Genomic DNA, 12,750 nt, shown 5'->3' with positions numbered 1-12,750 from the left:
TTCCGGTGTGATGGTGTGTCCAGGACTTGCTATGGTGGGAGAATTGGGTTCTGATGATGCCAAGCAACACAAACCTTGGTTTGTGTTGTTTATTTTCTTATGCTCGCCCCCTCCCATCTGCTTATCTCTAGTGCTACCTGCCCTTGCTAAATCTGACTGGAGTCAGTCCTTCCTGTGATCCTGGTTGTATCAGAACTCCTCAGAGTCAGGTTGTCTTTGTGATCCTGTGATTCTGAGATCCTGTGACCCTGGGCTTGTTAGAGCTCCTGGGAGTGCAGCAGCTTCCTCTGGGTGTTGTGGAACTGGCTGCAGAGCTTGCACCCAAGGTCTGTTCAGGACACCAGCCCAGAGAGGCTGGAAGGAATGAGAGCCACCATGTCTCAATTTCAGAAATTCCCTGAGATCCCCTCACAGCACCCAATAGCTGTGCTCAGAGCAAGAAATAGAGAGAACCATCATCACTTGAGTTTTAAAGATTAGGTAATTCTTTTTTTTTTTTTTTTTTTTGGTTTTTCGAGACAGGGTTTCTCTGTGCAGCCCTGGCTGTCCTGGAACTTACTCTGTAGACCAGGCTGGCCTCAAACTCAGAAATCCGCCTGCCTCTGCCTCCCAAGTGCTGGGATTAAAGGTGTGTGCCACCACCACCCGGCAGGTAATTCTTTTTTTTTTAATGATTTATTTTTATTTCATGTGCATTGGTGTTTCACCTCAAGTGGCTGTGTGAAGACAGCAAATTCTCTGGAGGCTGAGTTACAGTGGGAACAAGCACCTTTCCCACAGAGCCATTTCTCTAGTCCAGACTTCAGCAATTCTGCCAAACATCTGAGTTTCTCGCTTTTTTTTTAATTTATTTATTTGTTTTATATATATGATGGGTATGCTGTAGCTGTCATCAGATACCAGTAGAGGGCATAGAATCCCATTACAGATGGTTGTGAGCCATCTTTAATGGTTGCTGGGAATTGAACTCAGGACCTCTGGAAGAATAATCAGTGCTCTTAACCAATGAGTCATCTCTCCAGTCTGAGCTTCTCTCTCATAATTAGTTTCCTACCTATTTCGATAACAGACCATCTTAATTTTCTTTCCTTCCCTTCCTTCCTTCCTTTTTTCCCTCCTCCCTTCCTTTCTCTTTCTTTCCCTTCCTTTCCCACCAAACCCCCACCCTCTGTTTTTAGACAGAGTCTAGCTCAAGTTGGTCTCAAACTCTGGACACTTCTCCTTACCCCTGTGAGTACCAGGATTACAGGATTACAGAACCATGGTTTACTTTTTTTTTTTATGATATGATTTTTTTGGTAGCTCTTGTAGAGTTGAATTCCAGATTCTTGTCTGTTTCTCCTAAGTACAGGTATTAGAAGTGTGTTTCACTTGGGTTTAGCTGTCAGTCTTAATTTTAATTCTATATATGGTCACTCACAACGAAAGCTCTATTTTCAACTTGCCTACGTGAAAGAAAGGGCCATACTAAGTGCTCACATGAGAGACATGCATTAGTCGTGTGCATAGCTATTTAGAAAGTTTGTTGTTTTTGCTTTCAGTATTGGGTATTGAACCTAGGGCTTCCTGCTGAAGAACCAGCCTTCCTCCAATTTAGGTTTAAAAGCCATCTTATAGTAAAAAACAAACTAGGTTTGCTCCTGTTTATGATAAACTTGTTTCTTAAGGACTGGGCTATGTCCCACCTGTAACCTTAACTGTAGATGGTTCTGTACTGCCTGCTCTAGGAATAGCAATTATGCCTTTGTTTCTAACCATCTTACACCCTACCTTTGTTTCAAAAGGTTATATGACCACCTATGACAACCTTGTTCTGACGACCTGTTGTTATGACTACCTTGCTATGCCCACCTTCCAACCATATCTATTTCAGGAGGTCTTTAGGACTAACTTGTTAGGATGTTCTGCTCCTGTAGCCCTGCTTATTTTGGAAACCTCTTACTCCTAAGCTATATATATATATATATATGCATATATATGCATATATGCATATATATACATATACATACATATATACATGTGTATGTATATACATATATATATATGTGTGTGTGTATATATATATATATACATATATATATATATATATATATTTGTATATCCTTGTTTCCTCACATCCAATGTTAACCTCTTAAACCCTGCTGTAGGGGGGAGGCAGCCCCTGTACACAAATAAAAAAGCTTGTTTTAATCAATTTGGCCATGATGATTTGGGTCAGTGGTTTTTCTTCTCTCATTTTTGGGATTAACACTGCCACTGAGCTACATCCTCTTTTGTTTTGGAAACTGAGTCTCACTCTGTACCCTGAGCTGGCTTCAAACTCATGGTAATCTTGCCACTTCAGCCTCCTAAGTGCTGAGACTGTTTTTTTCTATATCTCTGGCTGGCCTATAATTAATTCTGACTAATATATTGAGCAACTTCTCAAGTTCCTTTGGTTATTTGGATATCTTTGGAGAAATAGCCATTCAGATTCTTTTCTCACTTTTAAATGTGGGTTGTCTTTGTATTATTGATTTCTAGATATAGAAGAGATATGATTATCAAGTTGTTTTCTCAAATCCACGTTCCACTTTTATATGTCTTTAGGCACCTCCCAGCCTCTTTTTATTTTGAGACTACATAGTGCAGGTTGACTTCATGTTCCAATTTTGGCCTTCGGAATGCTAGAACTATAAATATGAGCCATTATATTCAGGCTTTTTGACTTTTTTGATAGGGCCTCTATTAGTTGGTCAGTGCTGCCATACCACAGACTGAAGATATCTTTGAGGATTACAATTTCAAAAACTTAATTCAATCCATATAACTCTGTTCTCCAGGCCACTCAGATTTATGACCCCCCCAACTTAAAAATGCATTCTATTTATCCCAAGAGACCATTTACATCCACACGAACTCTAAATTCAAAATCTTACCTAACTAAACACAGGTTAACTGGGGTGTGGTGTCACAAGTCTGTAGTTCCAGCATTAGGAGGCTGAGGGTTTGCAGGATATCATTTGAGCACAGTTCAAGACCAGTCTAGGTACTTCAGTGAGATTCCTCCCGGGGTGTGTGGGGGGGTGCCTAATAAAAAAATTCCCCAAATAAAAACCAACAAAATAAAAGAGAGGTTAAATATCCTTAATAAAAAAACGTAGAATGTTGCAAAGGTTGAAATCTGTTGACTGCCAACATAGTACCACCGGTGGAAATTTTCACATTATACACCCCTGCTTTATGCACAAATTAAAACTACTGCATGAGCAAGGTGGTGGCAGTGCATGCCTTTAATCCTAGCACTTGGGAGGCAGAGTCAGACTGATCTCTGGGTTCGAGGCTAGCCCAGTCTACACAGTGAGTTCAAGGATAGCCAGGGATACACAGAGAAACCCTCTCTTATAAAACCAAAACCAAATCAAACCAACTGACCAAAACCAAAAACTATTGCATGAAGTGCCCTTCAGGATATATTTGCTGAAAAAGGTATACATGAAATAAATTAACTTTGTGTTTAGAGTTGGGTTCCATCCTGGATACCTCTTTATGTGTATCCCTTTCTCTCCTCCCACCCCCAAATTGAAAAACGGAATCACTTCTGGTCCCAGAATTTCAGATAAAAGGCATTCTGTCTGTCTATTATCTAAATTATACATGAGTGATACTTGAGATGGGTCATCCTGAGGCAAAATCCTTTCTAGCTAAGAAGCAGAGAAGTTACATGCTTCCAGGACACAGAGCTGGGGCACACACAGGACAGATATTTTCATTCCAAAAGAGAGAAACTGGAGAAGAGGAAGGGGCCGGGTGCCAAGCACATATCAATCCCCAGGAGAGTGCCAGGTGCAGTGTCACATGCTTGCAATCTCATCATTTAGGAGACTGGACCAGCTACTTTTGTGAATTCTAGGACATCCTGGACCAGGCATCAAACAGACAAAAACCCCAACAGATACACATGCACCTATAGCAAGGCAAGCTCCTCTTTACTTACTTTACAGAAAAATATCTGGAAAAATGGTCCATGAAGAATGACTTTGATGAGTCATTTGGTGAGTACCTAGATATCTAAGAAGTGAAATCTTTGTCTGTCTGTCTCTGTCTGTCTGTCTCTCCTTCCCTTCCTCCCTCCCTCTCTCAGTGTATGCATATGTAAGGGGGAGAGTATGACATCAGGTGTCTTCCTCTATTGCCCTCTGCCTTGTTGCCTTGAGAAAGGGTCTTTCACTGCATCAGAAGTTCATCTTTAGCCAAATTTTGGGATCAACCCGTCTTTCCCTCAGCAGTGCTGGTGTTACAGATACTCGAAGGCATGCCTGGGTTTTATGTGGGTGCTGGGGATTCACACTTAGGCCCTCATGTGTGCAGAGCAAATGCTCGTATCCACTAAGCCATCTGCCCAGCCCCAGAAATGAAATCTTTGAAGATTCTTCTCTGGCTGCTGTATAGTCCCGTTTGGCTGCACACTCTCTAACAATTGGTTGTCATATGTTAGATGTACTGAAGGGGAGTCAGTTCAGCGTGCCCAAGGAGCTCTAATGACCCAAGTGCATTTTGGGAGGGGACAATTAAGAGAATCTGGAAAGGACAAAATACAGTTTGGTGAATGAACGTGAATACTACAGGATGGGGGAAAATGTTAATGGGATTATGAAGGGTGTAAGCCGGTTAATTATGATAGTGGGAGGTTAGGGATGAGTAAACCGATGAGTCTTAACTCCTCTCATCTCATTTTAAATTAGCTTAATAAACCCTGTGAGTATGAGGATGAGTATAATTCACACCACCCTTGGGATTTTCGGCTTAGAGATAGCGTATCTACATTTTTAAGATTAGTAACTGTGTGTTGCCCCCACCTTTGTATTTTTTGCCTGCACTTGACAAAAGGAAATGGTTGAGATTCAGCACCAGAAAATTGGGTTGTCTAAAATAAGGTAGCAGCTGCTTTGTAGTTCGCCTTGCTCGGTGAGAGGGCTAAATAAAAAAGGTACCGCGGTGAAGCATTTGGCACCGTACTCGCACTGCATGTGGACAGAAGGTTCCGCCCACACTCTTCCTCCCCGGAATGATCCTAGCAAAAAAGCCACCTACTGAGGCAAGAGTCTTTTACAGTGACCGCTTGCACAGCCCAGATGACTCAAGAGTATTATTGCCTTCCGCAGCCTCATAGCGCAAAAGCCAGGGGTGAGAAGAAAGCAAGCTAACTTCTCTTGGACAAAGGGTGTCCAGGCAGCCGTGGCTCTAGTGACAAGCCCTGAGCTATTTCCTAAGGTGGCGGCCGTCCCAGGGTTCGGGTAACGGGCTTGCCAAGGAGGGGGCGGGGCGACTCCAGGTTTGGGAAAGGCCACTCCACTTCTGGGGCTTCCAGCCGCCTACGTCCTACGGCAAGCAGGAGGAGACAAACGCCGCCTCTCCTCGTCCGCACCTTCCTAGCTCGACATCGCGGCCCGGGCTCCCCGTGGACGCTCGGCCGTGTGTGTGTGTGTGTGTGTGAGAGTGTGTATGTGTGTGTGTGTGTGTAAGAGGGGCGGCGCTACGTGTGGCGCAACTCTGCCTCGGCACCCAGTTACCTTCGCGGCCTCGAAGCGCCGCCCTGGTCGATCCTGGCGTGCGGTCCCGCTGAGCCGCGTCGCGGGGCGCTTCCCCGGGGAGGGGGTGGGGGGACGAGGGAAAGCCCGTCCACCCGCAAGAGAGGGAGGCGGGGCGAGGGCGCCGCGCGGGCGGCAGGGGGCGGGGCTAGGTGTGCGCGGAGGGCGGGGCGTGGTGACGTCGTGGGCGCCGGTCGTGCCGTGGCTCTGGCTCTGGCGGCGGCGGTGGCGGCGGCTGTGGTAGTGTCGGCGGCAGGCTGTCCGGGAAGCAGTAGCAGCAACGGCAGCAGCAGCGGCGGCCCTGAGGAGAGTAAGGCGGCCGCGTCGGCAGCCGCACGCTCGTCAGGCGGAACCTCGAACTGCCCTGAGGTCGCAGGCGCCGAGGCATTTGTCGTTTCCTACCCGGCTCGGCGCTCCCGGCCCTGGCTGGGCAGGGCAGAGTGCCCCTGGGGAGGGGCGGAGCTGTAGGTGAGCCTTTGGGACCCCTCCCCCTCCGCTTTGGGCCGGGGGTCCGGGAGGAGGATGGGGAGGTGGGGGGGGCGGACCCCGCCCCAGCGCACCCGAGACCACCGGCGGCCGCGCCCTGCGGAGCTCCCGGATTGGGCGGGAGCGAAGGCGCTGGCGGTAAGGAATCTCTGGTGGAGGTGGGAGGTGGGGGGCTTCTGGCCCTCCGAGAGCCGGGGGTGGGGAGACAGGACGTGGGGGCTACTGGGGAGCCCTGGAGTTGGGGTGCGGCCAAGGTGGATCGGATGGGAAATGTTTAAGATGATCTTATTATTTTGAACCTGGTTAGATGGAAGGGGAAAGGTTGTGTTTCAGATGGAAAACGAGGCATGGATGTTGCCTTGGAGGTAGCTGGAGGGGCTGCTGCAGCAGATCTCACATTGCCACTTTAGGGTTTTGGTTCTTTTTCTTGGCCAGATGAGTAGAATTCGCTGAGGGAAGAGAATCCCTTCTTTGCGTTGACTTGGGGTAGGTAAATTGTGAACGTGAGTGAATGAGGTTTTTACACACAAGGAAGATGTTGGTGTTTAGACAACTTCATTCTATAGCAACCAACCATGAAGGAGTGTGTCTCATTGCTCTTAGCCCCTCAAAAGTGCTATCTGCTTTTTCTTTTCCTTCCCCCTGTTGGCATCAGGGCACGCATCACCCCCCTAAGCCCCCGTTCTTGTGCTTGATCTCTTTGTACCATTTTTAATTTTTCAATTGACCCCTTAAGAAAAGGCCCAGGACTCAGGTAGTTTCTTTGCCAGGCGTATTTCAGAGTAATAGTTGCAGGTGGTTGAGACTGATTGCTTTGAGAACTGTGAACAGTTCTGTTGGAGATGATTGTATGAAAATTGCTTAAGCATTTAACGTGCAACTGTCTCTTACACCTTGTTTTTCAATAGACCTTGATACATTTTGTGTTCATTTATTCATTATGTGTGTGCCTGAGCACACAGAAGCTGGATCACTCCCTCCCTCAAAGGTCAAAGCTTTTGGGATTTGGCTCTCCCACTGTGGATGGCAGGGGTCAAACTTTGGTTGTTAGACTTGTGCCTTAAGCACTTTTATGTGCTGAATTATATGGATATCCCTATTTTTCGGAATTTTTTTTTTTTTTAAAGGTAAGGGTTCACTCCCATCACAGGCTGGCTTTCAATTTATTGTGATTTTTCTGTCTTAGCCTTCCAAGTATGAGATTAAGACATGACCTACCGTGCCTGGCTTTCGTGAAGATTGCTTTTATTTTTTTACTTTCTAGTGTACATATTGTTGTCTTTTTTTTTTTCTTATCTTTTGTTTTGTTGTTTTTTTGAGACAGGATTTCTCAGTGTAGCCCTGGCTGTCTTAGAACTTGCTCTGCCTACCAGGCTGACCTCACACTCAAAGATCTGCCTGCTTCTGTCTCCCAAGTGCTAGAATTAATGGCATGTGCCACCACACCTGGCTTTATTTCAGTCTTTACTAAACATTAAAAAATGAAATAGAATTTTTTTCTTTACATAAGTACCTCTACTTCTAAGGAATATTGCCAGATTTTAAAATGTTTTTCTGGTATCCTGTGGGAACATGTATCTTACTTTATTGGGATATGATACTAAGATGAACAGTGTCCATCAGCATTTTACTCTTTAGCACAATAAACCTAAGTCTTTTTTGAATTCTTGTTTCCTATTAGATTATAGTAGGCACATGTCTTACCGTTTATGACTTAAAATATTTCTTGTTGAGAAAACAGGTCCTTTGATGGATATATATTATAATATAATGAGAGGCACAACACTCTATAGTTCACTTATGGAAGAAGAGAAACTGCTATAAAATCAAATTTAAACAGTAACTTTCCTAACACTTACTAATTTACCTGGGGAAGTGGCCAGGGGAGTACTTTTCTGTAACTCAAGAGAGAAATACATAGGTTAGGTTCAGTAATTCTCCAACTGTTTTTCATGTTTACTTCATGAATAGACTCTGATCTACTAGAAAAAACTACTTGTAGAGATTGATAGGAAATGCAAGGAAAGATAGTTAATTGATAAAGTGTGTAGATTAATTTATAGTTGCTCTGGGGGATCTGACTTCCACTTCTGGGCTACTCAGGCACCTGCACTCATTCATATCATTCACACTCTCCATCCTCATAACTGAACATAAAATAAATCGTAAATGTCTTGTTGTGGGGCTGGCGAGATGGCTCAGCGGGTAAGAGCACTGACTGCTCTTCCTAAGGTTCTGAGTTCAAATCCCCGCAACCACATGGTGGCTCACAACCATCCGTGATGAGATCTGACGCCTTCTTCTGGTGCGTCTGAAGACAGCTACAGTGAATTACGCAGGAGCAAGCAGGGCTGGGGCGAGCAGAAGTCCTGAGTTCAATTCCCAGCAGCCACAAGATGGCTCACGGCCATCTGTGCAGTTACAGTGTACTCATACACATTAAAAAAAAAAAAAAATCTTAAAAAAAAAGTCTTGTTGCTATCGAATGTGGTGGCTGACACCTTTAATTCCAGCCCTTAGGAGTTTGATATTGCCTCGAGTTTGAAGCTAGCCTGGACTACATAGTGAGTTCCAGCTCTTACTGAGCTACAGTGTAGAATTGTCTTTGTTTGTTTGTTTGTTTAAATTAAAGTGGTTTGCCTCTTATTCCCTATGCTATACTTGTTAGTTCACTGAAGTTTTTCTTCATTGCTAAAGTCATATAGTACTATGTCAGTCTTACAATTCAGCTTCAAACTAGAAATTTAGCAGTGAAGGTTCTCAGAGGAACAGTTGTTTTATGCTGTTTACACTTTGTAGGAAGGAGTATGAGAGTTGTTAAATGTATTTTATGTATAAGGTATCAGAAACACTGATGGAGAGAAAGCAGGGAACAAAGTGCTATACATAATCAAATAAGTCATCAGCTATTTTGAGAGCGATGGGCCATGATTATGTGGAATATAATTGAGTTGTATGGCGCTTGAGGTTTTCCATGTTTTGGAGTGTGAGTGTCCAATCCTGGCCTTGCCATTGTATAATGTAGGGCACATTGCTGCTTAAGATTAGTTTTTTTTTCCTTTTTAAGACAAGATTTCTCTGAATAGCACTGGCTGTCCTGGAACTAGCTCTGTAGATTAGGTTGGCTTTGAACTCAGATTCTCCTGCTTTGCCTCCCAAGTGCTGGGACTAAAGTATGTGCCACCATGCCTGGTGTTAACCTTAATTTATTTTTTTTAAAAAAGATACATTTTTATATATGTATATATGTATATATGTGAGTTTATGTATACCATACGTGTACAGAGGGCCAGAGGGCATTGGCTGTCTTTAGAGCTAACATAGACTGTTGTGAACTGCCTGATGTGGGTGCTGGGGACAGAACCCATGACTCTGAAAGTGAATAAATGCTCTTAGCTATTGTGCTATCTCTCCAGCCCTAATTTCTGAACCCTAACCTCTGCCTAAAGTCTTCTGAAAAACTTAGAGTAATAGCAATATGTATTTAACCTCTTAGGATGGCTAAACGAGTTAATGTAGTTGAAACAGTTTTGATACATAATTAGCTTGTTCACACCCTTTGAACTTTATTCCTTGAGCATTATTTACGCATTCAGTTAAAATACATATTTTGAAGCCTGGGAGATGTTTCAGTAGGTATAGGTAATTGTTGCCAAGCTGAACACGTGAGTTCAGTCCGCAGGACCGACATGATAGGAGAGAATTGATTACTTCAAGTTGTCTGGCCTTCACATGTTCACCATACATACATACACCGGTGCACACACATAGAAAATAAATAATTTTATTATTTAAATAAAAAATTAATTATTAAAAAAACACACGTAAAACATTGAGTATGTACTATGTGCTAGGTGTTTTAGGTGCTAGGACTCTAGTAGGGGACAAGGCAGACAAAAGTTTGAAATCACAAGGACTAAAGAGATGGCTCAGCTGTTAAGAGCACTGACTGCTCTTCCAGAGGTCTTGAATGGTCCCAGCAACCACATGGTGGCTCATAGCCATCTGTAATGGGATCTGATGCCCTCTTCTGGTGTGTCTGAAGTCAACTACAGTGTATTCATATACATAAAATAAGTAAATAATTCATCTATGGCGCATGCCTTTAATCCCAGCACTTGGGAGGCAGAGGCAGGTGGATTTCTGAGTTCAAGGCCAGCCTGGTCTACAGAGTGAGTTCCAGGACAGCCAGGAAGGACTACATAGAGAAACCCTGTCTCGAAAAACCAAAAAGAAAAAAAAAAATCTCATGGAACGTTTATCCTAGCTGAGGAGGCATATGATAAAATAGGTAAGTCAATAAATTACCCAGATTGGATGTTAATAAACATTGCCTTAGTTTCTTTTCTTGTTGTGGTGTTAAACATCCTGGCAAAAATAACTTCAGGGAGAAAGGATTTGACTTCTCGTTCAGAGGGTTACATTTGATCATGGTGGGGAAGACATAGCAGCAAGGAGGGAAGGCATGGTGACAGGAGCAAGAAGCTTGGAGACCAGTGGAAGTAACCAAGTAAAGCAAGGGAGCCATGTCCTCTGACGTAAAGCAAGGGAGCCATGTCCTCTGACGTAAAGCAAGGGAGCCATGTCCTCTGACGTAAAGCAAGGGAGCCATGTCCTCTGACGTAAAGCAAGGGAGCCATGTCCTCTGACGTAAAGCAAGGGAGCCATGTCCTCTGACGTAAAGCAAGGGAGCCATGTCCTCTGACGTAAAGTAAGGGAGCCATGTCCTTGGACTTGTGCTTTAGAAGAATGGCTGTTATGACTTTGTGGGACCTTAGGGCAGGTTGGGAGATAGAAATCAGCACAGTAGGTGGGAGATTGTATGATGATGTTTCCAATGTGAATAGCTCTGACCAAGTGATGGGAAAATGAAATGTGCTTGGATTTTGAGTATATATTGAGGGTAGATAAGTTGTAGTGATTGAATTTGGGATGCAAGCATCTTAACAAATAAATGAGGTTTTTGCTTGAATAACTATAACAAAGGTGGAGACAGCAGTTGAAGCATGTTTGGGGGACTTCTGGAAGTTGAGGGGAGATATGCAGGAAAAGTAAGCTGTTTCTTCTCATATTTGAAATTGTGGCATGTTGAAAGCATCAGGGGTGAGTTTAGATAGAGAAGAGATCCAGGCCTCTGAGCTCGGGACACATTCCTTTATGTATTCATCCTGTCCTGAAGTTAGAATGATTCTAGGTGCTCCTTAGGCATTGGGGGTGCAATAGCTAACTGACAAACACCTCTATCTTTATGGCCCTTACCTTACCAAAACCTGCAAGATATCCTGGAGAAATGCAGAGGAACTGACAGAGTAAAGACACCGAGTGAGAAGGAAAGGCAGGAAATGTTCTACAGGAGAAAAAAAAAGAACTCTGTCATTGTTAGATGTGCCAGCATGTTGGGTAAGAGAGCTCGGCTTGACTATAATGTCTAACAATGCAGATGATTCAGTATCCTGGTGTGAGGTAGATGAAGTAGGTATCATTCAGTTCTTTTACTTGCCTGGATTGATTAGAAAAGGTAAAAATAAACAGAGAAGATGTCTATGATTTTTGTTTTTATTCTTATATACATAATATTATATGCTGAAATAGTAAATGTATCATATCAAGAACTCAGGGAACAGTTTCTTCTATCCCATCTGAATTTTTCTATTTCTCTTTTAATTGCTATTTCTCTCTCTCTCTCTCTCTTTTTTTTTTTTTTTGTTAAAAATTAAAAATAAAACTCCACATTATTCCATTGTATGTGTATGGATGTTTTGCCTACTCTTTTGTTTTGTTTTTTTTCAAGACAGGGTTTCTCTGTGTAGTCCTGGCTGTTCTGGAACTCACTCTGTAGACCAGGCTGGCCTTGAACTCAGAAATCCGCCTGCCTCTGCCTCCCAAGTGCTGGGATTAAAGGCGTGCGTCACCACTGCCCGGCTTGCCTACTCTTATGTCTGTGCCCTCTGTGCCCAATGAGTGTGCGTGGTGCCTGAGGCATCTGGAAAGGGGCATTGGATCTCTTTGAACTGGAGTTATAGATGGTTGTTAGCTGCCAGATGGGTGCTGGGAATTGAACCCCAGTTCTTTGCAAGAGCAGCAGTGCATTGTCAGGCTTCCTTGTGTGTGTGTGTGTGAGTGAGTGAGTGTGTGTGTGTGTGTGTGTGAGAGAGAGAGAGAGAGAGAGAGAGAGAGAGAGAGAGAGAGAGAGAGAGAGAGAGAGAGAGAGAGAGAGTGAGAGAGTGAGTCAAGGTGTGTAACTCCCTGTTCTGGACTGTTGGGGGAAATATTAAAAAAGGCACCATCCTGCTAGTGCTGGCTACTCTTGGGCCCCAGTGACCCTGCTGCCTCCATGGCTAATCCCAAGCAGTGACCACCCATCTCACAGTTCTCTTGCTGAGGATTCTGCTCACATTCCCAGCCATACACTCCCTGTAATCAGCAGGCCCAAACCCCAGTAACCCGGTAAAATCAAAACTCTAGAGGCTTGTAATTTGTAAGTCAGATTTATATCAGTAAATTCTCACCCTGAAAAATGCCCACACAATGAACTTAGAGCCAATTGATATTGATATCAATTGCCCACCTAGATAAGACAAATTGTCCTGTAATTTTCCATCCATTATAAGATATTCATAGCTACCTGTGGCTGATCAAAGACAAGAATTTGGATCGTCTTTCTCTTCCTCCATCTCCCCCCCCCCCCCCCCCC

The 12,750-nt window shown here is 43.9% G+C and overlaps 2 protein-coding genes across 6 annotated transcripts in view; one reads left to right on the top strand and one right to left on the bottom strand.

Annotated features, from left to right (window-relative positions):
- Positions 1-4,851: 4,851 nt before the first annotated feature.
- Positions 4,852-5,977, bottom strand: LOC116099500 (protein naked cuticle homolog 2-like). The gene has a single exon (XM_031383199.1). It carries the CDS (start codon positions 5,956-5,958, stop codon positions 5,719-5,721), a length of 240 nt encoding a protein of 79 aa, XP_031239059.1. The 5' UTR covers positions 5,959-5,977; the 3' UTR covers positions 4,852-5,718.
- The window catches only part of Erc1 (ELKS/RAB6-interacting/CAST family member 1), a 301,008-nt gene continuing 294,047 nt past the window's right edge, over positions 5,790-12,750 (top strand). For all 5 annotated transcript variants that reach the window (XM_031383184.1, XM_031383186.1, XM_031383180.1 and 2 more), the window contains exon 1: positions 5,790-6,038. The gene's annotated coding sequence lies outside the window, so the exon portion shown is untranslated. The remainder of the gene's footprint in view (positions 6,039-12,750) is intronic.

The sequence above is a fragment of the Mastomys coucha genome, unplaced genomic scaffold, assembly GCF_008632895.1.
Source record: "Mastomys coucha isolate ucsf_1 unplaced genomic scaffold, UCSF_Mcou_1 pScaffold20, whole genome shotgun sequence".
NCBI lineage: Eukaryota > Metazoa > Chordata > Mammalia > Rodentia > Muridae > Mastomys > Mastomys coucha.
This window is presented reverse-complemented; position numbering and strand designations above follow the sequence as displayed.